Source organism: Scyliorhinus torazame, chromosome 1, assembly GCF_047496885.1.
Source record: "Scyliorhinus torazame isolate Kashiwa2021f chromosome 1, sScyTor2.1, whole genome shotgun sequence".
Classification (NCBI taxonomy): domain Eukaryota; kingdom Metazoa; phylum Chordata; class Chondrichthyes; order Carcharhiniformes; family Scyliorhinidae; genus Scyliorhinus; species Scyliorhinus torazame.
Window position 1 is genome coordinate 287,659,766 of NC_092707.1, and position 23,493 is coordinate 287,683,258.

A 23,493-nucleotide genomic window follows, 5' to 3' on the forward strand; every position below is an offset into this window, starting at 1 on the left:
CTCGCTCTCTGTCTCGCTCTCTGTCTCGCTCTCTGTCTCGCTCTCTGTCTCGCTCTCTGTCTCGCTCTCTGTCTCGCTCTCTGTCTCGCTCTCTGTCTCGCTCTCTGTCTCGCTCTCTGTCTCGCTCTCTGTCTCGCTCTCTGTCTCGCTCTCTGTCTCGCTCTCTGTCTCGCTCTCTGTCTCGCTCTCTCTCTCTCGCTCTCTGTCTCTCGCTCGCTCTCTCGCTCGCTCTCTCGCTCGCTCTCTCGCTCGCTCTCTCGCTCGCTCTCTCTGTGCCTCTCTCTGTCTCTCTCTCTCTGTCTCTCTCTCTCTGTCTCCACCCAGATCGGGTGACCCTGCCAGTTGCAGGACCTTGTGTGTCTTGCCCAGTTTATGATCCATTCCTGGTCTTGGTACCGGTGCAGCTTCACAATGATGGCCCGCGGCTGTTCCTTGGGCTTTGGCCGGAGTGACCTGTGGGCTCTGTCTACTTATGGAGGTTTGGCGAAGCTACCCATTCCCATCAGTTTGCCCAGCATCTGGCCCACGTACTCCGTAGAGTTCATGTCCTCGGTTCCCTCCGGTAGGCCCACAATGTGGAGGTTCTGGCTGCGCAACCGATATTCTTGGTCTTCAACCTTTCACTTTAGTGTCCCTTGTGTCATCGCCAACCTTGCCATTTCCATCTCCAATGAGGCGATCCGATCGCTCTGATCGGTCAAGGCCTTCTCCAGTTCTCCACTCGTCGCTTCCTGCATCTCCAGCCGCCTTTCCGTCTTTTCCAATGCCGCTTATAGCGTTACCAATGCCTCCGCTACAGCCACTTTCACTGTTGCCATCATTTCCATTTTGATAGCATTCTTGACCTCTTGGAGTTCCTAGGTTAGGTACTCCCTCTATTTGTTCATCGGTGAGACGTCTTGCGTCAAATCCGGCGGTCCTTCCCGCTCAGGTGTGGCCGCGATCTTGTTGCCTGTATGTTTGTCATCACCTCGGTCCTCCACTCGCACCTCTTACCGTCTTTCCAGGACAGGTGTTAGATTTGGAGGTAGGTGAGCACTTTGGTGATAGTGACCACAATTCGATTACGTTTACTTTAGTGATGGAAAGGAATAGGTATATACCGCAGGGCAAGAGGTATATCTGGGGGAAAGGCAATTATGATGCGATGAGGCAAGACTTAGGACGCATCAGTTGGAGAGGAAAACTGCAGGGGATGGGCACAATGGAAATGTGGAGCTTGTTCAAGGAACAGCTACTGCGTGTCCTTGATAAGTATGTGCCTGTCAGGCAGGGAGGAAGTGGTCGAGAGCAAGGGAACCGTGGTTTAGTAAGGCAGTCGAAACACTTGTCAAGAGGAAGAAGGAGGCTTATGTGAAGATGAGACATGAAGGTTCAGTAAGGGCGCTCGAGAGTTACAAGTTAGCTAGGAAGGACCTAAAGAGAGAGCTAAGAAGAGCCATGAGGGGACATGAGAAGTCCTTGGCAGGTAGGATCAAGGGTAACCCTAAAGCTTTCTATGGATATGTCAGGAATAAAAGAATGACTAGGGTAAGAGTAGGGCCAGTCAAGGACAGTTGTGGGAAGTTGTGCTTGGAGTCCAAGGAGATAGGAGAGGTGCTAAATGAATATTTTTCATCAGTATTCACACAGGAAAAAGACAATGTTGTCCAGGAGAATACTGAGATTCACACTACTAGACTAGAAGGGCTTGAGGTTCATAAGGAGGAGGCGTTAGCAATTCTGGAAAGTGTGAAAATAGATAAGTCCCCTGGGCCGGATGGGATTTATCCTAGGATTCTTTGGGAAGCTAGGGAGGAGATTGCTGAGCCTTTGGCTTTGATCTTTAAGTCATCTTTGTCAACAGGAATAGTGCCAGAAGACTGGAGGATACCAAATGTCCCCTTGTTCAAGAAGGGGAGTAGAGACAACCCCGGTAACTATAGACCAGTGAGCCTTACTTCTGTTGTGGGCAAAATCTTGGAAAGGTTTATAAGAGATAGGGTGTATAATCATCTGGAAAGGAATAATTTGATTAGACATAGTCAACACGGTTTCCTGAAGGGTAGGTCGTGCCTCACAAACCTTATTGAGTTCTTTGAGAAGGTGACCAAACAGGTGGATGAGGGTAAAGCAGTTGATGTGGTGTATATGGATTTCAGTAAAGCGTTTGATAAGGTTCCCCACGGTAGGTTACTGCAGAAAATACGGAAGCATGGGATTCAGGGAGATTTAGCAGTTTTTATAAATGACCTGGAGGAGGGCGTAGAAGGATGGGTGAGTAAATTTGCAGATGACACTAAAGTCGGTGGAGTTGTGGACAGTGTGAAAGGATGTTACAAGTTACAGAGGGACATAGATAAGCTGCAGTGCTGGGCTGAGAGGTGGCAAATGGAGTTTAATGCAGAAAAGTGTGAGGTGATTCATTTTGGAAGGAATAACAGGAAGACAGTACTGGGCTAATGGTAAGATTCTTGGCAGTGTGGATGAGCAGAGAGATCTCGGTGTCCATGTACATAGATCCCTGAAAGTTGCCACTCCGGTTGAGAGGGTTGTTAAGAAGGCGTACGGTGTGTTAGCTTTTATTGGTAGAGGGATTGAGTTTCGGAGCCATGAGGTCATGTTGCAGCTGTACAAAACTCTGGTGCGGCCGCATTTGGAGTATTGCGTGCAATTCTGGTCGCCGCATTATAGGAAGGGTATGGAAGCATTGGAAAGGGTGCAGAGGAGATTTACCAGAATGTTGCCTGGTATGGAGGGAAGATCTTATGAGGAAAGGCTGAGGAACTTGAGGCTGTTTTCATTAGAGAGGAGAAGGTTAAGAGGTGACTTAATTGAGGCATACAAGATGATCAGAGGATTGGATAGAGTGGACAGTGAGAGCCTTTTTCCTCAGATGGTGATGTCTAGTTTGAGGGGAGATAGATATAAGACAGATGTCAGAGGTAGGTTCTTTACTCAGAGGGTAGTAAGGGTGTGGAATGCCCTGCCTCCAACAGTGGTGGACTCGCCAACACTAAGGGCATTCAAATGGTAATTGGATAGACATATGGACGATAAGGGAATAGTGTAGATGGGATTTAGAGTGGTTTCACAGGTCGACGCAACATCAAGGGCCGAAGGGCCTGTACTTTGCTGTAATGTTCTATGTTCTATGCCGTCTCAACACCCCTAGGGTTGCTGCTATTTGGCATGTCTTGATGGTGTTGGAGGAGTGCAAGGGGTTTTTCTACAGTTTTAGTGGGCTATTTTCGGTTGAGTTTATTTGATGCACTGTTTGGTGAAAGTTGGTACTAGTGAACATGTAATTGTAATTACATTTTTCATAACATTTTTGATTTTTTAAATAAATTAGAGTACCCAATTTATTTTTCCCAAATAAGGGGCAATTTAGCGTGGCCAATCCACCTGCCAACCCTACCCTGCACGTCTTTCGGTTGTGGGTGCGAAACCCACGCAAACACGGGGAGAATGTGCAAACTCCACACGGACCGTGACCCAGAGCCGGGATCGAACCTGTAACCTCGGCGCCGTGAGGCAGCAGTGCTAACCACTGGGCCACCCTGCGGCCCATGATTAAACATTTTTTACCAGTGAATGCGCGCCACCGAGAAACGTGGCTGGGGGACGGAGAATCCTGCCCAATATGTGTGTGTGTGTCTGGTTGTGTGGGGGGAGGGTGTCTGTGTCTCTCTGGGTGAGGGGTGTGTGTGTGTCTGTCTGTCTCTTGCGCACCTCGGTGTGTCAGTCTGTGTCCCTAAGTGTGTGTGTCTGTCCCTCTGTGCGTCTCAGTGTGTGTTGTCTGTGTGCCGTTCTTTGTCTTTCGGTGCGTTGGGTGTGTCTGTGTCTCTCTGGGTGGGGGTTTTGTATGTGTGTGTGTATATCTCTCATTCTGGGAGGATGTGATGCTGGGATGGCACGTTGGTGCAGTGGTTAGCACCGCTGCCTCACGGCGCCAAGGGCCCAGGTTTGGTCCTGACCCTGAGTCACTGTCCGTGTGGCATTTGCACATTCTTCCCGTGTCTGCGTGGTTCTCACCCCCACAACCCAAAGCTGTGCAGGGTATGTGGATTGGTCATGCTAAAATTGCCCCTTTATTGGAAAAATGAAAAAGAGAATGTGATGATGGCTTGATTTTGCGGTATTACTTTTAAGAAAAATCCATGACTCAGAAACTCTTGTTGTGCTTTGAGCCTAAGGAGCGAGTTATATGGAGGGTGGGGAGGAGGCGAGCTGATAGACAGGGCCAAGGTCCAGTTGAAATGCTGACTTAAGTGCTGAAGCTCAGTATGTAGAAGCACTTGGCAACACTGGTAAGTATGAAAGTGAAGGGTGTGGTGGTTAGGATTGGTAGTGTGGCTTAAATTCTTTTTCCAGAATATGCACAAAGCTAGAAAACCGGTTGGATCAGTTTGAACTTCTGTCAAGCACTGGTCCAAGACGAATTCTAATGTTTGAAATTGGCAGAGAGATAGATGAATGAGCTTGGAGATTACAGTATTTCCTACTGTCTGAGATTAGACCTACTCTGTAGATGGTTTTTGCTTGCGGACCAGGCAGTATTAAACGACAACGCTCACATACAGAAGCACCTTTTCCTCCGACACTGAAGATCACTAAAGATTTACAGTTGCCTTGAAACATTGGGTAAAGTACAAATAGTTTACAGTAAATCTCACCTCTGAACCTAGACAAACCTACAGGAAACCATCAAGCTCCTTGCTAAAGCAAACCCTGTTTCCCACACCTCTCTCTTCCTCTAGCCTTCCTTCTGCTTCTAACTGTGTTCTTTGCATATGTTACATGGAGTGTGGAATTAGTGAAAGGTTTCAAAATCTCACCAGTTTCTGCTGCTGTTGTGATTACTGACAGGTTTAGTTGACACACATGGTAGCTTGTAAATCCACCTCTGAGTTTATTTGATGTACTGTTTGGTTTTTTTCATAACATTTTGATTTTAAAAAATAAATTTAGAGTATCCCAATTTATTTTTTCCAAATAAGGGGCAATTTAGCGTGGCCAATCCACCTACCCTGCACATCTTTGGGTTGTGGGGGTGAAACCCACGCAAGCACGGGGAGAATGTACAAACTCCACATAGACAGTAACCCAGGGCCAGGATCGAACCCGAGACCTCAGCGCCGTGAGTGCTAATCACTGCACCACCGTGCTGCCCTACCTTTTTGGTTTTTAATATAAATATGACCCATATACAAACTGGGAAACAGCAAAACCATTTTTCAATGAAAAGTCAAATTTAACTTTTGATCTTATGATCAGAATTTGATCTCTTGGGCTCTCTTTCTTGCTCTCTCTCTCTCGTCTCTTTCTCGCTCTCTTGTCTCTCTCGCTCCCGTCTCTCTTTCTCGCTCTCGTCTCTCGTCTCTTTCTCGCTCTCTCACCTCTCTCACCTCTCTCGCTCTCACGTCTCTTCCTTTCTTTCTCGCTCTCTCTCTTCTCGCTCTCTTCTCTCGTACTCGCTTGCACTCTCGTACTCGCTTGCACTCTCGTCTCTCGTACTCACTTGCACTCTCGTCTCTCGTACTCGCTTGCGCTCTCGTCTCTCGTACTCGCTTGTGCTCTCGTCTCTCGTACTCGCTTGCACTCTCGTCTCTCGTACTTGCTTGCACTCTCGTCTCTCGTACTCGCTTGCGCTCTCGTCTCTCGTACTCGCTTGCACTCTCGTCTCTCGTACCCGCTTGTGCTCTCGTACTCGCTTGCGCTCTCGTCTCTCGTACTTGCTTGCGCTCTCGTCTCTCGTACTCGCTTGCGCTCTCGTCTCTCGTACTCGCTTGCGCTCTCGTCTCTCGTACTCGCTTGCGCTCTCGTCTCTCGTACTCGCTTGCACTCTCGTCTCTCGTACCCGCTTGTGCTCTCTTACTCGCTTGCGCTCTCGTCTCTCGTACTTGCTTGCGCTCTCGTCTCTCGTACTTGCTTGCGCTCTCGTCTCTCGTACTCGCTTGCGCTCTCATACTCGCTTACGCTCTCGTCTCTCGTACTCGCGCTCTCGTCTCGTACTCGCGCTCTCGTCTCGTACTTGCGCTCTCGTCTCGTACTTGCGCTCTCGTCTCGTACTTGCGCTCTCGTCTCGTACTTGCGCTCTCGTACTCGCGCTCTCGTCTCTCGTACTCGCGCTCTCGTACTCGCGCTCTCTTCTCTCGTACTCGCGCTCTCGTCTCTCGTACTCGCTCTCTCGTACTCGCGCTCTCGTCTCTCGTACTCGCGCTCGTACTCGCGCTCTCGTCTCTCGTACTCGCGCTCTCGTCTCTCGTACTCGCGCTCTCGTCTCTCGTACTCGCGCTCTCGTCTCTCGTACTCGCGCTCTCGTCTCTCGTACTCGCGCTCTCGTACTCGCGCTCTCGTACTCGCGCTCTCGTACTCGCGCTCTCGTACTCGCGCTCTCGTACTCGCGCTCTCGTCTCTTGTACTCGCGCTCTCGTCTCTCGTACTCGCGCTCTCGTACTCGCGCTCTCGTCTCTTGTACTCGCGCTCTCGTCTCTCGTACTCGCGCTCTCGTACTCGCGCTCTCGTCTCTCGTACTCGCGCTCTCGTCTCTCGTACTCGCGCTCTCGTCTCTCGTACTCGCGCTCTCGTCTCTCGTACTCGCGCTCTCGTCTCTCGTACTCGCGCTCTCGTCTCTCGTACTCGCGCTCTCGTCTCTCGTACTCGCGCTCTCGTCTCTCGTACTCGCGCTCTCGTCTCTCGTACTCGCGCTCTCGTCTCTCGTACTCGCGCTCTCGTCTCTCGTACTCGCGCTCTCGTCTCTCGTACTCGCCCTCTCGGCTCTCGTACTCGTCCTCTCGGCTCTCGTACTCGCTCGCTCTCTCGCCTCTTTCTCGCTCACTCTCATGTTCGCTCTTGTGTCTCTTGCTTGCTCTCTTATCTCTTTCTCGCTCGTTCTCTAGTCTCTCGCTCGCTCTCTCGTCTCCCTTGCTTGCTCTCTCTTCTCGCTCGCTCTCTAGTTTCTCGCTCACCCTCCAGTCTCTCTTGCTTGCTGTCTCGTCTCTTTCTCACTCGCTCTCTCGTCTGTCTTTCTCGCTCTCGTCTCACTCTCTTTCGTCTTGCTCACTCATCTTGCTTGTTCGCTCTCTCTCTCTCGCTTGCTCTCTCGTCTCTTTCTCGCTCGCTCTCTCGTCCTCTTGCTCACTCTCTCGTCTTCTTTCTCACTCGCTCTCGTCCTCTTTCTTGCTCGCTCTCTCTTTCCCGCTCGCTCTCGTCTCTCATTCTCGCTCACTCTCTCGTCTCTTTCTTGCTCGCTCTCTAGTCTCTCGCACGCTCTCTCGTCTCACCTGCTTGCTCTCTCGTCTCGCTCGCTCGCTCTCCAGTATCCCTTGCTCACTGCCTCGTCTTTCTCACCCGCTCTCTCGTCTCTTTCTCGCTCTCGTCTCGCTCACTCCCTCGTCTCTTTCTCGCTCGCTCTCTCTCATCCTCTTTCTCGCTCGTTCTCTCTCTCATCCTCTTTCTCGCTCACTCTCTCGTCCTCTTTCTCGCTCGCTCTCTCGTCCTCTTGCTCGCTCTCTCGTCCTCTTGCTCGCTCTCTCGTCCTCTTGCTCGCTCTCTCGTCCTCTTGCTCGCTCTCTCGTCCTCTTGCTCGCTCTCTCGTCCTCTTGCTCGCTCTCTCGTCCTCTTGCTCGCTCTCTCGTCCTCTTGCTCGCTCTCTCGTCCTCTTGCTCGCTCTCTCGTCCTCTTGCTCGCTCTCTCGTCCTCTTGCTCGCTCTCTCGTCCTCTTGCTCGCTCTCTCGTCCTCTTGCTCGCTCTCTCGTCCTCTTGCTCGCTCTCTCGTCCTCTTGCTCGCTCTCTCGTCCTCTTGCTCGCTCTCTCGTCCTCTTGCTCGCTCTCTCGTCCTCTTGCTCGCTCTCTCGTCCTCTTGCTCGCTCTCTCGTCCTCTTGCTCGCTCTCTCGTCCTCTTGCTCGCTCTCTCGTCCTCTTGCTCGCTGTCTCGTCCTCTTGCTCGCTGTCTCTTGCTCGCACTCTCCTCCTCTTGCGCGCTCTCTCCACCTCTTGCTCGCTCTCTCCTCCTCTTGCTCTCTCCACCTCTTGCTCGTTCTCTCGTCCTCTTGCTCGCTCTCTCGTCCTCTTGCTCGCTCTCTCGTCCTCTTGCTCGCTCTCGCGTCCTCTTGCTCGCTCTCGCGTCCTTTTGCTCGCTCTCTCCTCCTCTTGCTCGCGCTCTCTCTCTCTTTCTCGCGCTCTCTCTCTCTTTCTCGCGCTCTCTCTCTCTTTCTCGCGCTCTCTCTCTCTTTCTCGCGCTCGCTCTCTTTTTCTCGCGCTCGCTCTCTTTCTCGCGCTCGCTCTCTCCTCTTTCTCGCGCTCGCTCTCTCTCGCGCTCCCTCTCCTCTCCTCTTTCTCGCGCTCCCTCTCCCCTCCTCTTTCTCGCGCTCGCTCTCCCCTCCTCTTTCTCGCGCTCGCTCTCCCTTCCTCTTTCTCGCGCTCGCTCTCCCCTCCTCTTTCTCGCGCTCGCTCTCCCCTCTTTCTCACTCGCTCGCTCTCTCGCCTCTCTTTCCCGCTCGCTCTCTCGCCTCTCTTTCCCGCTCGCTCTCTCGCCTCTTTCCCGCTCGCTCTCTCGCCTCTCTTTCCCGCTCGCTCTCTCGCCTCTCTTTCTCTCTCGCCTCTTTCCCGCTCGCGCTCTCGCCTCTCTTTCCCGCTCCCTCTCTCGCCTCTCTTTCCCGCTCCCTCTCTCGCCTCTCTTTCCCACTCCCTCTCTCGCCTCTCTTTCCCGCTCCCTCTCTCGCCTCTCTTTCCCGCTCCCTCTCTCGCCTCTCTTTCCCGCTCCCTCTCTCGCCTCTCTTTCCCGCTCCCTCTCTCGCCTCTCTTTCCCGCTCCCTCTCTCGCCTCTCTTTCCCGCTCCCTCTCTCGCCTCTCTTTCCCGCTCCCTCTCTCGCCTCTCTTTCCCGCTCGCCTCTCTCGCCTCTCTTTCCTGCTCGCCTCTCTCGCCTCTCTCTTGTCTGCTCGCCTCTTTCCCGCTCGCTCTCTCGCCTCTCTTTCCCGCTCGCTCTCTCGCCTCTCTTTGGGAGGGAGTGGTGGTGGGAGTGCCATGTGAGCATCCTCCCACATGTGACGTCACCGGAAGTCGACCTTTATTTCTTCTTCTTGTCCTTCCTTGGAGTCTGAACTATGTCCTGATTTGTAATCGATTAAAGATTGACCTCTCTCTTAACCCAGCCATAATCCACTCCCTAAAGTAAACTAGAATTCAGTTTGTATTGTTTTGGAACCAGGCAGAGAGTTATAATTCTATGCAGTGAAGACCACAGATTTTTAAAAATAATTAGAGTATCCAGTTCTTTTTTTTCCAATTAAGGGGTAATTTGGCATGGCCAATCCACCTATGCTGCACCTCTTTTTTGGGTTGTGGGGTGAGACCCACGCAGACACTGGGAGAATGTGCAAACTCCACACGGATGTTGAGGCAGAAATACTAACCACTGCGCCACCGTGCCTCCCGAGGCCACAGATTTAATGACCTAGTCTGTTACATCCAAACTGGCAGCAGCCCCCTCTGCAAATTGACTTTGAGTAGGGGCAAAGTGTCTATTGTCAAGGGGATTCTGCCTATTTGTGCCTGTGTGGGTTCTTTGACAGAAAGACCTGGAGCACCATTCTCTAGTCTCCCCTGTGTCGTGTTTCTCGCTGGCGGGAGGCCGCCCACCTTTGACCGGCGATGAGATCTTCTGGTCCCGCTGCTGTCAATGGGAATCCCATTGATTCCACCTCACGCCGCTGGGAAACCCATGGCAGGGGTGCGCCATCGGCAGGACTGGAAGATCCCACTGGCGTGAACGGCCATAAGATCTATCCCTGGTTAATTCCACACCTCGCTCATTCTCCGTGGTGCTCCAGATCTTTTCTCCTTCAAATAATTATCCAGTTTAAAAAAAAAAAAAAACTATTGAATCTGTATCTAGCACTTATCAGGCAAGTCATTCCAAATTTTAACCATTTTTTGCATGAAAAACATTCCTCCTGTTGCCCCTGGTGCTTTTGCCACTTCCTTAAACCTGCAACCCTGTGGTTACTGATAAAGGTTTCCATTGGTGGATACAGGGTGAGGTTTGTATTTCATACTTTCCTGTCTCCTAATTCACGTTGAGATTGGGAGTTTGAAGTATAAAAACGTAGGGGCAGCAGGCTGGCACAGTGATTAGCACTGCTGCCTCCCGATACGACTGGGGTCCATCTCCCTGTGTTTGTGTGAGTCTCACCCCCACAACCCAAACATGTGCAGGGTAGGTGGATTGGACATGCTAAATTGCCCCTTAATTTTAAAAAAATGTGGAAAAAAGTGACCCACCCCACTCATTTAATTCAATATACATATAATCAATTAATTTGTATCCTGGAAATATTTATCTTGGAGGTTTATATTTTATAGGCTTCCTCTGGCTGTGTGCTGTTCGGCACTTCCTCTATATGAAAAAATCTCTTGTTAGTTTCCTGAATTCATGTTTAAAGGAATCTTTATGACTAGCTCCTTCACATTGCCAATGATTGCCAGGAGTTTTGTATGGTGTGTTTCAAAATTAAATAAAGAATTGTTCACTGCAAACATGTGAAATGTTGATATTGCACTATCAACCTCCTGTAAACAGAGGCTTCCACATCATGCAATCTGTCTCTTCCAGGTCCATATAGCACATAAACAAACACCAGCATGTTCCAGTTGGGCTGAGTGGCCTATATTAGTGGTCATGATGTGAAGATGCTGGCGTTGGACTGGACTGGGGTGGGCACAGTAAGAAGTCTTACAGCACCAGGTTAAAGTCGAATAGGTTTGTTTGAAATCACTAGCTTTCGGAGCGCAGCTCCTTCCTCAGGTGATTTCCGAAAGCTAGTGATTCAAAACAAACCTGTTGGACTATATTTTACTGTATTAGTGGTATATAATCAATGTAATTGAAACTGTTCACAATGTAATAATTTGTATTGTAATCCTCCCCTCCACTAGATGTTTCGGAGCTACTGTTGATTTAATCCAGGATTTCCCATAAGTTTTGCATCTCTTAAGATAAAAGCCAGAAGTGTTCAGGGGAGGAGAAGCTGTCTGAAAACCACCCAGTCTGGAGAGAACATGAATGAAAGTTCCTTGAGGTGTTTGTGCTGGTGATCAACACAGTACAATATTCAGAATCAAAAGCAGAAAATATTGGACAACCGCAGCAGGTTTGACAGCATCTGTGGAGAGAGAAGGGAGCTAAGGTTTCGAGTCTGGATGACTCTTTATCGAAGCTGGAGAGAACTGGAAATAGGGTCAGATTGTTGTGGGGTGGGGAGGGGCATGTGGAGCGGTGGGGCTGGATAGAGGGGAAAGTGATAGGTGGAGATTGACAAAGATGTTGTGAACAGAAAGACAAATGAAATGTAAATGGTGGTGATAAAGGCTAAGAAGGGTGCTGATCGTGGCACATGAAGAGATTAGAATGTGTTCATGGCAGAACTAAGGTGAGCAGTCTGTCAAAGGACAACTAGAAACAAAACAGATGGGCCAAGTAAGGTGTGGGAGTGGGGGGTGGGGGTGGACAATGGTGAGGGGAAAAGATTGATGGAAGAAATGAAAATAAATTGATGGAAATAAAAATGGGGTGGAGGAGAGGTCACAGTCTGAAGTTGTTGAACTCCATATTAAATCCGGAAGGCTGTAACGTGACTAATCGGAAGATGAGGTGCTGTTCTTCCAGTTTGCACTAGGCTTCAATAGAACATTGCAGCAGGCCAAGGACAGACATGTGGACATGGGAGAAGGATGGTGAGTTGAAATGGCAGCGACAGGAAGGTCTGAGTCCTGCTTGCGGAAGTATTGAAGGTGTTCTGCAAAGCGGTTTAGTCTCTCTAATGAAGAGTAGACGGCACTGGGAGCAGCAAGCTTTAGACCAGATTGAATGGGTGCATGTGAAGCATTGCCTCGCTTGAAAAGAGTGTTTAGGCCTTTGGATGATGAGCAGAGAGGAGGTAAAGGGGCAATATTCAGAATTCTGTTTGTCAGATGCACAGAGATGTTCAGATTAAGTAGAGCTGCCTTTACCTGGGAATTAGCCTGTTCAACATCTGCTTCTTACACAGATATTGTACTTGTGTTTGACTGGGAGGTACCATAATGGCATGCAATCCTTTTTCCTGTTGAAATACATTTTTAGTGAATGTACTTGTTTCTGTGAAAAGGGTTTGTGTTTTTCAGCAATTATTGGATCATCTGGGTAACTAACACCACAACCTCAATCTTTAATGTTTCTGATTTTTGTTAGTTTAATTCTGGTTAATGGTTGCATCTAGATGGAAGGTTTACATTGTTCTCTCACTTGGATCCTATCATTGATTACATGGACTTCAAAAAGAAAAGGGAAGAGCTACCATTAAAGATTATCCGAGTGGTTACAATAATGCGAGCACAGGATTGACAGAATGTGGGTTGTGTATAAATCATTTGATTATGGGTAGCAGAGGAATTGGATTAGAGACAGCGGCTCTGATTTATCTCAAACCTTTCCTCCCCTCAATCCTGTCAGACCTGCTAATGTGTTTTTGTTGGTTAATTTGAGATTAGCAAAGAATATTTTGTGCTATTGCCTGTGGGATCCCTATCTGTTAGGATTCTGATCCCACAGGCAATAGCACAAAATATTCTTTGCTAATCTCAAATTCTGCTAGTCCTGTGCTCTGTACGCACCAATACACAGAACATTCATGTTCGGCATTTGGAGTAATTTATGTTACTTCATGATCGTTGCAACATGCATCCCATTGTGTTCATTATTCTTTCCTGTATTTTCTCCTCTAAACACAAGCTTCTCAGTCGCCAGTTCATAATATTTCAATTTTTGGCTGTCAATTTCTCTCCATTTAACAGTCTGTGAAGCATCTTGGGCCCTTTCCTAAATTAAAGGTGCGATATAAATGAAAGTTGATGTTGTATGTGTAGTATAAAAACCCAACTGAAACTAGCTGTTCTGATAATTCTCTAAAGCAGAGTCATCCAGACTCGAAACATGAACTCTGTTTCCCTCTCCACAGATGCTGCCAGGCCTGCTGAGGGTTTTCAGGATTTTCTGTTCGAGATTCAGATTTCCACCATCTGCAGGATTTTGCTTTTATGATTATTCTCTGTCCCTTGTTAAATACAGAATATTGAGCTGCTATTGGCTGTGGCATAACATTCTTCTATTTTAGATGGTCTTCTGTAAAAGTAGAATCTCACCCCAAGTCAATTCTCTTTTTATTTTGTTTTTTTGCCGAAGTGTAGAGGGTATGAGACTGTGAAATATTCAATTTTCCACTCCAGTGGATGGCTCTGGTGCTATTGTTTATACAAGATTCTCTGCACTTAAATGTCCATTTATTTTCTACAAGCACTTAATTTTCCTGGCTATGAAAATACTTTATGAGACATTTCAACTTCTTTTTTTTAAAATAAAACATGTACAAACTTGTTTTTTTTTTTTTACTGAATGTGTTGGGTACAACACCAAAGTGAAATACTGCAGAGGTTGGAAATCTGAAGTAAAAAGAGGAAATTCTAGAAATTCTTGGAAGGTTGGACAGCGTTCGGGGAGAGAGAGATAGTGAACACTTCAGATTCATAGCCTTTCGGAACAGGGTAAAGTTGAAGATGTAACAGATCTTGGAAATTACAGAGGTGTGGGGAGGAGGAAAAGAACCAAAGGGAAGATCTGGGATAGGGTGGATAGCAAGTGTGATGGAAAGGTCAAAAGGGATGATGGGCGCAAGAAGATGGTAATGGGACACGTAAAGAAACAAAATGAGGTGTGAATGACGGGGGCCAGCGGAGGTGTGCATGGCGGGGTCCAGCGGAGGTGTGCATGGCTGGGTCCAGCGGAGGTGTGCATGGCTGGGTCCAGCGGAGGTGTGCATGGCTGGGTCCAGCGGAGGTGTGCATGGCTGGGTCCAGCGGAGGTGTGCATGGCTGGGTCCAGCGGAGGTGTGCATGGCTGGGTCCAGCGGAGGTGTGCATGGCTGGGTCCAGAGGAGGTGTGAATGGCTGGGTCCAGAGGAGGTGTGAATGGCTGGGTCCAGAGGAGGTGTGAATGGCTGGGTCCAGAGGAGATGTGAATGAGAATAATAGACTTTTTAAAATTCCAATTAAAGGCCAATTTAGCGTGACCAATTCAACTACTCTGCACATCTTTGGGTTGTGGGGATGAGACCCACACAGACACGGGAAGAATGTACCAACTCCATACGGACAGTGGGCCGGGATCAAACCCAGGTCCTCGGTGCTGTACAGCAGTGCTAACCACTGCGCCGCCTTGCTGCCCGTGAATAACAGACTCACCACCAAAAGCTGTGCATGGGGTGGATTCAATGATCCCGTGCATTGAGTGGATTCCATGATCCTGTGCATTGGGTGGATTCCATGATCCCCATGTGATTTCCAGTGCATTGGGTGGGTTCCATGATCCCCTGTAATGAGTGAGTTTCGTAATCCCCACACAACTAGTGGATCCCATGATCCCCGCGCAATGGGTGGATCACAGGATCTCTACACCAGCGCTGCCAACTAGCATGGATTTCCCGTATTTCATGCGGAAATCTGCTTGAATACGGCAATACCCTTGCAAAATCTTCCTTTCTAACACCTGGGGGCTTTGTGTCAAAGTTGGGAGAGCTGTCTCACAGACTAGTCAAGCAACAGCCTGACATAGTCACACTCACTGTATCAAACCTTACAGATAATGACCCAGACACCACTATCACCATTCCTGCGTCTGTCCTGTCCCATCAGAAACAGCAGAGGCGGCGGCACAGTTGTATCCAGTCAGGAGGTAGTTGCCCTGGGAATCTTCAACATCGACTCCAGACCCCATGAAGTCTCTGGCTTCAGGTCAAACAAGGCCAAGGAAACCTTCTGCTGATTACCACGTACTGGTCACCAACAGCTGATGAATCAGTGCTCCTTCATGTTGAACACCACTTGGAGGAAGCACTAAGGATGCACAATGTACTCCATCAGGGACTGAAGTATTCATAACATCCTTCAGCCAGAAGGATCGCCTCGCGCCCATCATCCCTTTTGACCTTTCCATCACGGATGTCAGTCTTCAGCCAATACGATTCACTCCACGTGATATAAAGAAATAGCTGAAGGCACTGGATACTGCAAAAGCTTTGGGCTCTGACAATATTCTGACAATAGTACTGAAGGCTTGTGCTCCAGAACTTGCTGCATCCCTAGCCAAGCTGCTCCAGTACAGCTAGAACACTGGCATCTATCCAGCAATGTGGAAAATTGCCCAGGTATGTCCTATACACAAAAAGCAAGACAAATCCAATTGGCCAATTACCGCTCCCAACAGTCTGCTCTCAATCGCTGGTAAAGTGATGGAAGGGGGCATCAACTGTGCTATCAAGCGGCACTTACGCAGCATTAAACTGCTCACTTACTATCAGTTTGGGTTCTGTCAGGGTCACTCAGCTCCTGACCTCATCACAGCCTTGGTTCAAACCTGTACAAAAGAGCTAAACTCGAGGTGAGGTGAGAGCGACTGCCCTTAACATTTGACTGAGTATGGCATCAAGGAGCCCTAGCTAAACTGGTGTCAATGGGAATCTGGGGAAAACCCTCCGTTGGCTGGTGTCATACCTGGCACAAAGAAAGATGGTTGTGGTGGTTGGAGATCAATCATCTCAGCTCCAGGACATCGCTGCAGGAGTTCTTCAGGGTAGTGTCCTAGGCCCAACGATCTTCAGCTGATTCAATGACCTTCCTTGCATCATAACTTCAGAAGTGTGCAATCATCAGCGAACATCCTCAATGTTCAGCACCATTCACAACTCCTCAGATACTGAAGCAGTGCATGTCCAGATGCAGCAAGACCTGGACAATATCCAGGCTTGGGGCAGACAAATTCCAGGCAATGACCATCTTTAACGAGACAATCTCAACCATCACCCCTTGATATTCAATGGCATTTCCATAGAATCCCTGCAATGCAGAAGGAGGCCATTCAGCCCATCAGGCCTGCACCAATCCTCCGAAAGAGCACTCTACCCCTGCCCACCCCACCCTATCTCCATAACCTAACCTGGACACTAAAGGGACAATTAGCATAGCCAATCCATCTAATATCTTTGGACTTTGGGCGGAAACCAGAGCACCTGGAGGAATCCCATGCAGACAGAGAGAATATGCAAACTCCATACAGTCACTCGAGGTCGGAAACAAACCTGGGTCCCTGGCGCTGTGAGGCAGCAATATTAACCACTGTGCCACCATGATGCTTGCTGAATCTCCCACTATCAACATCCTGGGAGTTACCATTGACCAGAAACTGAACTGGACTAGCCACATAAATAATATGGCTACAAGAGCAGGTCGGAGGCTAGGAATCCTGCAGCGTGTAACTCCCCAAAATTGGTCCAAGGCACAAGTCAGGAGTGTAATGGAATGCTCTCCACTTGCCTGGATGAGTGCAGCTCCAGCAACACTCCAGAAACTCGACAACATCCAGGACAAAGCCCCGCTTGGTTTACACCCCTTCCACAAACATTCACTGCCTCCAACACTGAAACACAGTGGTAGAAGTGTGTACCATCAACAAGATTCACTGCAAGAACTCACCAAGGCTCCTTTGGCAGCATCTCCCAAACCCATGACCTCTACCATCTAGAAGGGCAAGAGCAGCAGGTACCTGAGAACTTCACCACTTGGAAGTTCCCCTCCAAGTCACCCACTATTCTGACTTGGAAATATATCGCCGCTCTTTTACTGTCAATGGGTCAAAATCCTGGACTCCTTCCATAACAGCACCTTGGTTCAAGAATAAGGCCAATTAGGGATGGGTAATAACTGCTGGCCTAACCAGCAGCACCCACATCCCATAAGGGTTTTAGCACAATCCAGGATAAACTTTGGGCGGGATGAGGAAGAGTTTTTATTTGTTCAGCCAATATTTGTTGCCCATCCCTGAGGGAATTTCAGAGTCAACCACATGGCCGTGGGTCTGGAGTCACATGTAGACCAAACCAGATAAGGACGACAAGATTTCCTTCCCTGAAGGACATAAGTGAACCAGATGGGTTTTTATGACAATCGACAATAGTTTCATGGTTATCATTCAACTTTTCATTCCAGATTTTTATTGAATTCAAATTTCACCATCTGCAGTGTGGGGGATGTGAACCTGGGACCCCAGAGCATTACCCTGATTCTCTGGATTACTAGTCCAGCGACAATACCACTACACCACCACCTCTCCCCAATATTAATAAGTGGAGACGTAAAAGATCCAACAATGCAGGGAGTTCCCTTGGTGTCCTGGTTTATCATTCTATCCCCCAACAGTACCACCAGCAGCAAATTTATCTGGTTATGTAATTGCTTTGTGCAAATTGGCTCCTGCTTTTTGTCATTAGCAACCAATTCTAAAGAGGTCACTCATTCATCGCAGAGCACTCTGAAATATCCTGAGGGCTGGTCAGAGTAAAATATAAACATAATCTTTCTGTCTTTTCTTTAGTTCTTTACAGCCATGTAGAAGTCCCCTTAAAGAAATGGAATAGTTCAGGGGTGTTAGTCTGCTGTCTCTGGAATACATAGTGCAGTAGATCAGTGTGAGAATCACCATGGAACTAAGAACTTCAATTCAGTTTGTCAATCTGCATTTGGAGAGAGAATTTCAATGAAAACTGTCAATTGGGATTTGATTGGGATTCCTTTCTTGGTCCTATGTTTTCCCGTTTAGTTTTGTGGGATGACAGGGAAGGGTGGTGTTTGCCCTCGTTTGTTGATTGTCAGTGGGATTAATGGCTCCGGAACTGGAGAGATTTAAGAGGCTTTTATAATTACAATGCATTTCTGAGGAGGCAATTGGGGTTGCAGCTTCAGAGGCATTGTTGCAGAGAGTTGTTGATCAAGGGACTACTCTTTTAAGAGAAAATTCTATAACTCTTTCAAATTGGGAGATGCAGGGTTTAAGTCGAGAGTGTATGGCATGTGGGATTATCATTTGTTATAGCAAAGAGCTGGACAGAGATTGTGACTGCATTTCCCTTTGTTTATGATCCTATTTCACATGTAAATGACATTTAGTAAAATGTATTTGCTGATGCTGCTTTTTGGACAACCTAAAGAAAGAAAGATATGCATTTGTTTCGTGTTTTGCACGACAACCAGATGCCTCGGCACTTTCCAACCTATGAAGTACTTGTTGAAGTGAACGAAACATGACCGGCTAACTTGTACAAAAATCAAACTTGCACAAACAGTACGGTGACATGATCTGAGTTATGTGATGTTGAATGAAGGATAAATATCGAGCGGGACATCGGGGACAACTCCCCCTGCTCCTCTTTAAATGGAGACCATGGGATCGTTACATCTACCTGATGGGACCGCGTCTTAACCTCTCATCGAAAAGACAGCACGTCCCACAGTGCTGCACCTCCACACTGCTGCCCTGGAGTGGGACCTGAACCTCGGAGCCTTGCAAGTAGAACCGCGTCACAGCCAATGCATTCTGAAATAATCCGGCAAATATGATCGCTCAGGCATTACTCTGTCAGAGATCCTGCCAGCAGGTAGTTGTGTAAAATGGTGACACTGAATAGGGAATTTCCATTTATTATGAGGTGAGGAAAAGTTCCCCTCTGTGTACTGACCCCGATGGAACAAAGCAGGAGACCTGACTGGGAGGGAGAACAATATGATTTGCCTGTCCCGTTGTCTTTGAGTCATTATCCTGGGACTGTTTTCAGCCTCTGGTGTTCTGTCTCACCCGTATTAAGGGGGAGCAGGTGCAGAATGTCAAAAGGTAAACACACCTGAACCAGTTAATGGGACTGTGACCTGTAATGAGCTATCTAAAGAGACAGTGTCTTACAAGACAGTTCAGCAGCTTGGTAAACAAGCTCATCCTGGTAGCTGGTATTGTACTCACTGCTACATTACATTTTGCAGGAAAATTAAAACTGCTTTTCCAAGTCCTGAAACTGTGGTTATGGCAACAGAATTCTCCGAATGTGATCTCGGAAGTGGAAGTCAACCAGTCTAACATCTCATTTAACTTTTATCCCAAAAGCTGTACATTTTAGAAATTGGAAATCTGATAAACCATGTACCTGAAAGTGTAAACATTAGCATTTAGAAATGTTGGGGACATTCTGATTAACATCTCACCTCAACTGGAACAGAGATTGCTTTAAATATATTTAATTATACCAAATGAAAAGAAGCTACCACAAATTGGAATATTAACATATTTTGTAACTTTTGTTTAAGGGGCAATTTAGCGTGGCCAATTCACCTATCCTGCACATCTTTTTGCGTTGTGAGAGTGAGACCCAAGCAGACATGGGGAGAATGTGCAAACTCCACACAGACAGTGACCCAGGGCTGGGAACGAACCCGGGTCCTCGGCTCCGTGAAGCAGCAGTGCTAACCACTGTGCCATCGTGCCGCCTCATATTTTGTAATTTAAGAGCAATTTAACTATTCTTTTTCAAGCCTATGGACTGTTTAATGTCCAAGCAAGGGATAATTTCCAAAGGTATAAAATAGCTTCATGCTTATTCCAACCTTGCCAATTATTTATTGCTGAGTGTAAAATCCAGTGAATCACATTATTATTATTATTATTATTATTATTATTTGTTTAAGATCCAGGATCTGACCCACTGCCCCTTGCAATTATCAAACCCAGCATTGACCACATGGGATTTGTTCAATGTGCAGCCAACTGGGTTTGAAATGTAAACCGCAGCAAAGTAAATTCTAACCTTTTGTTGGACATTTTCACAAATTCATAATCAAAACGTGAATTTCCTTGTGTTGGGCAAGTTTTCATATTCTGGTTTTATTGCATCCCTTGCAGATAACATCCCATGAATGTTCAGGAAGTAATTGGGGAAAAGGTCAAGGGCATTGTTGCATCTTGGCTCATACATGGCAGGGGAAACCGTTGAGTCTGTCAAATCCTGTGGCTGTTTGGCACTTTTGTTGATCTCAGTAACTCTGGACCAGCACTACTCCCACTATCTCTTCAATCCCATGGCTCAGCCATGGACACGTACATTAGGAAGGATGTCAGTGCCAATACTTTGGAGAGAGAGTTTAGAGGAGATTTTCTAGAATGATATCAGGCATGAGGGAGCTCAGTTCATGTGGGGAGACAGGATTGTTCTCCTTCGAGCAGAGAAGATTAAGATAGGTGTTCGATATAATGAAGGGATTTGAGTTGTGTAAAGAGAAATTGTTTTTAGTGGTGGAGCAGTCAGTATCAAAACTACATAGATTTAATGTAATTGGTAAAAGAACCAGAGGCGATGTGAGGAAAGGATAGTGGAAGCAGTTTCAATTGTCACTTCCAAAGAGAATTGGACAAATACTTGAAGGGGATCAATAATTGCAGGGGAGTGTGACTAATTAGAAAGCTCTTTAAAAAGATCTGGCAAAGACACGATGGGCTGACTGGCCTTCTGTGCTGTACCATTCCTTAAATTCCAGGTTTCTGCCTCCTTATATAAAACCTGCAACTCCAGATTTGAAATTATTTTGGTTCATAGAAGCAAATGTTACGGGTTAGCACTGGCTATGAAGATTTCCTATCGAGAGCTCTGATTTGAATTTCACCCCCGGAAAAGAGTAGGTACGCAGTTCTGAAGTGTGTGGTGTGGAAATGTCCTGCTTCAATTCCTAACCTGACCTCCCGCTGCACAAAACAATTCAGCTTGGCCAATCCACCTACCCTGCACATCTTTTTGGGTTGTAGTGGTGAGACCCACGCAGACACGGCGAAAATGCGCAAACTCCACACGGACAGTGACCCGGAACCGGGATTGAACCCGGTCGTCGGCGCCCTGAGGCAGCACTGCGCTGCCATGCAGCCCTGGATTTTGCCCAACTAATGGTAAAGTTTTACCTCTCCTGATCACCAGAGTTGGGATGATTGAACTCATAAAGACCTACATAATTTAGGATTTAATTTTTTTTTTTCTCCATTTTTACATGCTAAGCATCCTAGTGTGAATATTCTGTCTGAAGAACATAGGGCTGGATTCTCCATCGGCGGAGTCTCCATTCCGCCAGCAGCGCACCCACACCCGCATGTTTCCCAGCGGTGTGGGGTGGCCATAATGGGAAATCCCATTGGCAGGTGGCGGGAATGGAGCATCCCGCTGCCGGCGAGGTCGTGCCGTCCAGGAAAGAGCGGTTGGGAGACCGGAGAATCCGCCAGCTGGTGTAAGCGCCCTATAATTAAAAAAAACTAATAAAGATGCCTTCCGCACTGACAAGGACTGGTTTGATAATCTGATTGCTGCTCTATAGTTTGCCTGTACTCAACATCTCGATTGTTCTTCCGGATATTCATTATTTTTCCCTCAAATTAATTAATTACTGCCAAATTAAGTGAGATGCAAAATGAGGAGGAGGGGAAGAAATTGGCTAATTGGTGAATATTGAATTCTTCCATTCCCACACAGCCGATAAAAATTACATCTCCCATCTGACTATTTACTAAAGTTTTTTTGACAGCTGAGCTCTCTCTTTGGTAATTTTCCCTCAAGAAAAAGTATCAACCACATAAGATGCGAGGGTGTGCAGCTAAATACCTCGGTTTCCCAATTTAATTGATACCTAATCACGAGGTCCGACATTAATTAGGTCTTTGGAGTAAATCCTCATCATTATCTTCTCTTTTAAACACTGCTATTAGACTCTCACCTATAGTAACACAATAGTTGACTGTTTCTTTGTCATGTCAGCGAACAATGGAAACACAGTGAGGTGACTCCCGAGTGGTATTTTCTCAGAAAGCAGAGATGATGTGCACCGTCCGGACTGCACAACCCAATTCACCGAAATAGATGTCATTATTGCACAGGTGAATTCCATTTACCAATGTAACTGGAATGTAATTGTTTATGGTTTACAGTGAAACCTGTAACTACAGACCTTCAGGTGTCAGCTGTCCTCTTTTTTTTTTTCCTTTTGCTGTTTTCTTTACAGCGCGTACGATTATAGCGTGTATGATATTTGAAAATAAAGAATTTGAATGGATTTGGGAATTTTACCCAGCACCTGCAATGGTAGAGAAAATACTCTTATCCCTGAAATGGAACTGTGGAAGAATCAATCCCAGAGAGAGTGTTCACCAGGTAAAGAGCTCACGTTTCCACCCAAACCCTCTCTTTTGACGAAACCCACTCTTGCCACACACCTGACCAGGCATGAATTTATAGAGGGTTTGTTAAAAAGGAGAAAGCCACAAGGTACAGGGTCAGAGAATCAACCTGGCTGTAAGTTCCAAATGTGACTGCTTTGCGACAGGGCTGAGTGGTTAAGTTATGAAAGGTAGAAGGGGGTAGTGTCAGCGGTTTTCGGAGCTATTTTGGAAGAGGAGAAGGCACCACTGGAAGGGATCAAAGCAAAGTGAGAGGAAGAGTTGGGAGAGGATCTGGAGGAAGGTTTCTGGTGTGAGGTGCTCCGGAGAGTGAATGCCTCCACCTCGTGCGCGAGGTTGTGGCTGATTCAGCTGAAGGTGGTATACAGATCACACCTCACGACGGCGAGGATGAGCCGATTCTTTGAAGGAGTAAGAAGATGTGTGTGAACGTTGGGGGGGGCGCAAATCACGTTCATATGTTTTGGTCCTGTCCAAAGCTAGAGGATTACTGGAAGGTGGTTTTTAGGGTAATTTCTATAGTGGTGCACATGAAACTGGATCCGGACCCCCAAGAGGCCATATTCGGGGTGTCGGACCAGCGAGGGTTGGAAACGGGTGCGGAGGCAGATGTTTTAGCCTTCGCCTCTTGATCGCCCGAAGGTGGATTCTGATAGGTTGGAGAGCAACCTCTCTACCCTGTGCCCTGACGTGGCGGGGGGACCTGTTGGAATTCTTGACTCTTGAGAATGTTAAGTTTGAACTGAGGGGAAGGATGGAGGGGTTCTACAATTCATGGGCATTATTCATTATGCACTTTCAGAAACTGGATAACATCACACATTAGTTGGGGCGTGTGGGTAGGAGGGTTGGGGGGGAGGGAGGCCGTATGTGTTAATGGCGACTATGGGTGATCCCTAATTCCTTTTTGTCATTTGTTTGTGTGAACATGCGGGCTAATGTTTGGGGTTTGGTGGGAGGATAGGATCGTTATTGATATGGGGATTGACATATTTGTTACTGAATATTGTTTATTGTTGGTGGGTGTAAATTTGGGAGAAAATGTGAAAAAGGAGGAGAATAAAAAAATATATTAAAAAAAAAAAAAAAGAAATGAAAGGTGATCAGTGCATTGAAAGCTACCCCTAGTTCAGGACTTGAGTGTATGTGATTTCAGCGTGCTTCTTGTGTGCATGATTTCAGCATGCCTCTTGTATAGTTTGCTACATGGGTTATTTGTAGTCTCAATAAGAGTACTTTATTTGACAGGTTTCGCAGTATGAACTGTTTTTTGTGTTGAATATGGAGTGATTCAGACAGTAACTTCCAGAGTCCACACTTACAGTTACTGGAGAAATCCCAGAGATTGCTGCCCCGCCACAGACTGCATCATTGCAATACCTCCCTG

General features: G+C 47.3%; 2 protein-coding genes across 6 annotated transcripts in view; one reads left to right on the forward strand and one right to left on the reverse strand.

Moving 5' to 3' along the window:
• The window catches only part of LOC140420919 (uncharacterized), a 19,099-nt gene extending 13,148 nt beyond the window's left edge, over nt 1-5,951 (reverse strand). Inside the window, exon 1 of the mRNA XM_072505110.1 lies at nt 5,391-5,951. Within this exon, the coding sequence (XP_072361211.1) occupies nt 5,391-5,951 (561 nt within the window). The remainder of the gene's footprint in view (nt 1-5,390) is intronic.
• The window catches only part of sertad2b (SERTA domain containing 2b), a 132,794-nt gene that overhangs the window by 73,582 nt on the left and 35,719 nt on the right, over nt 1-23,493 (forward strand). The window lies entirely within an intron of this gene.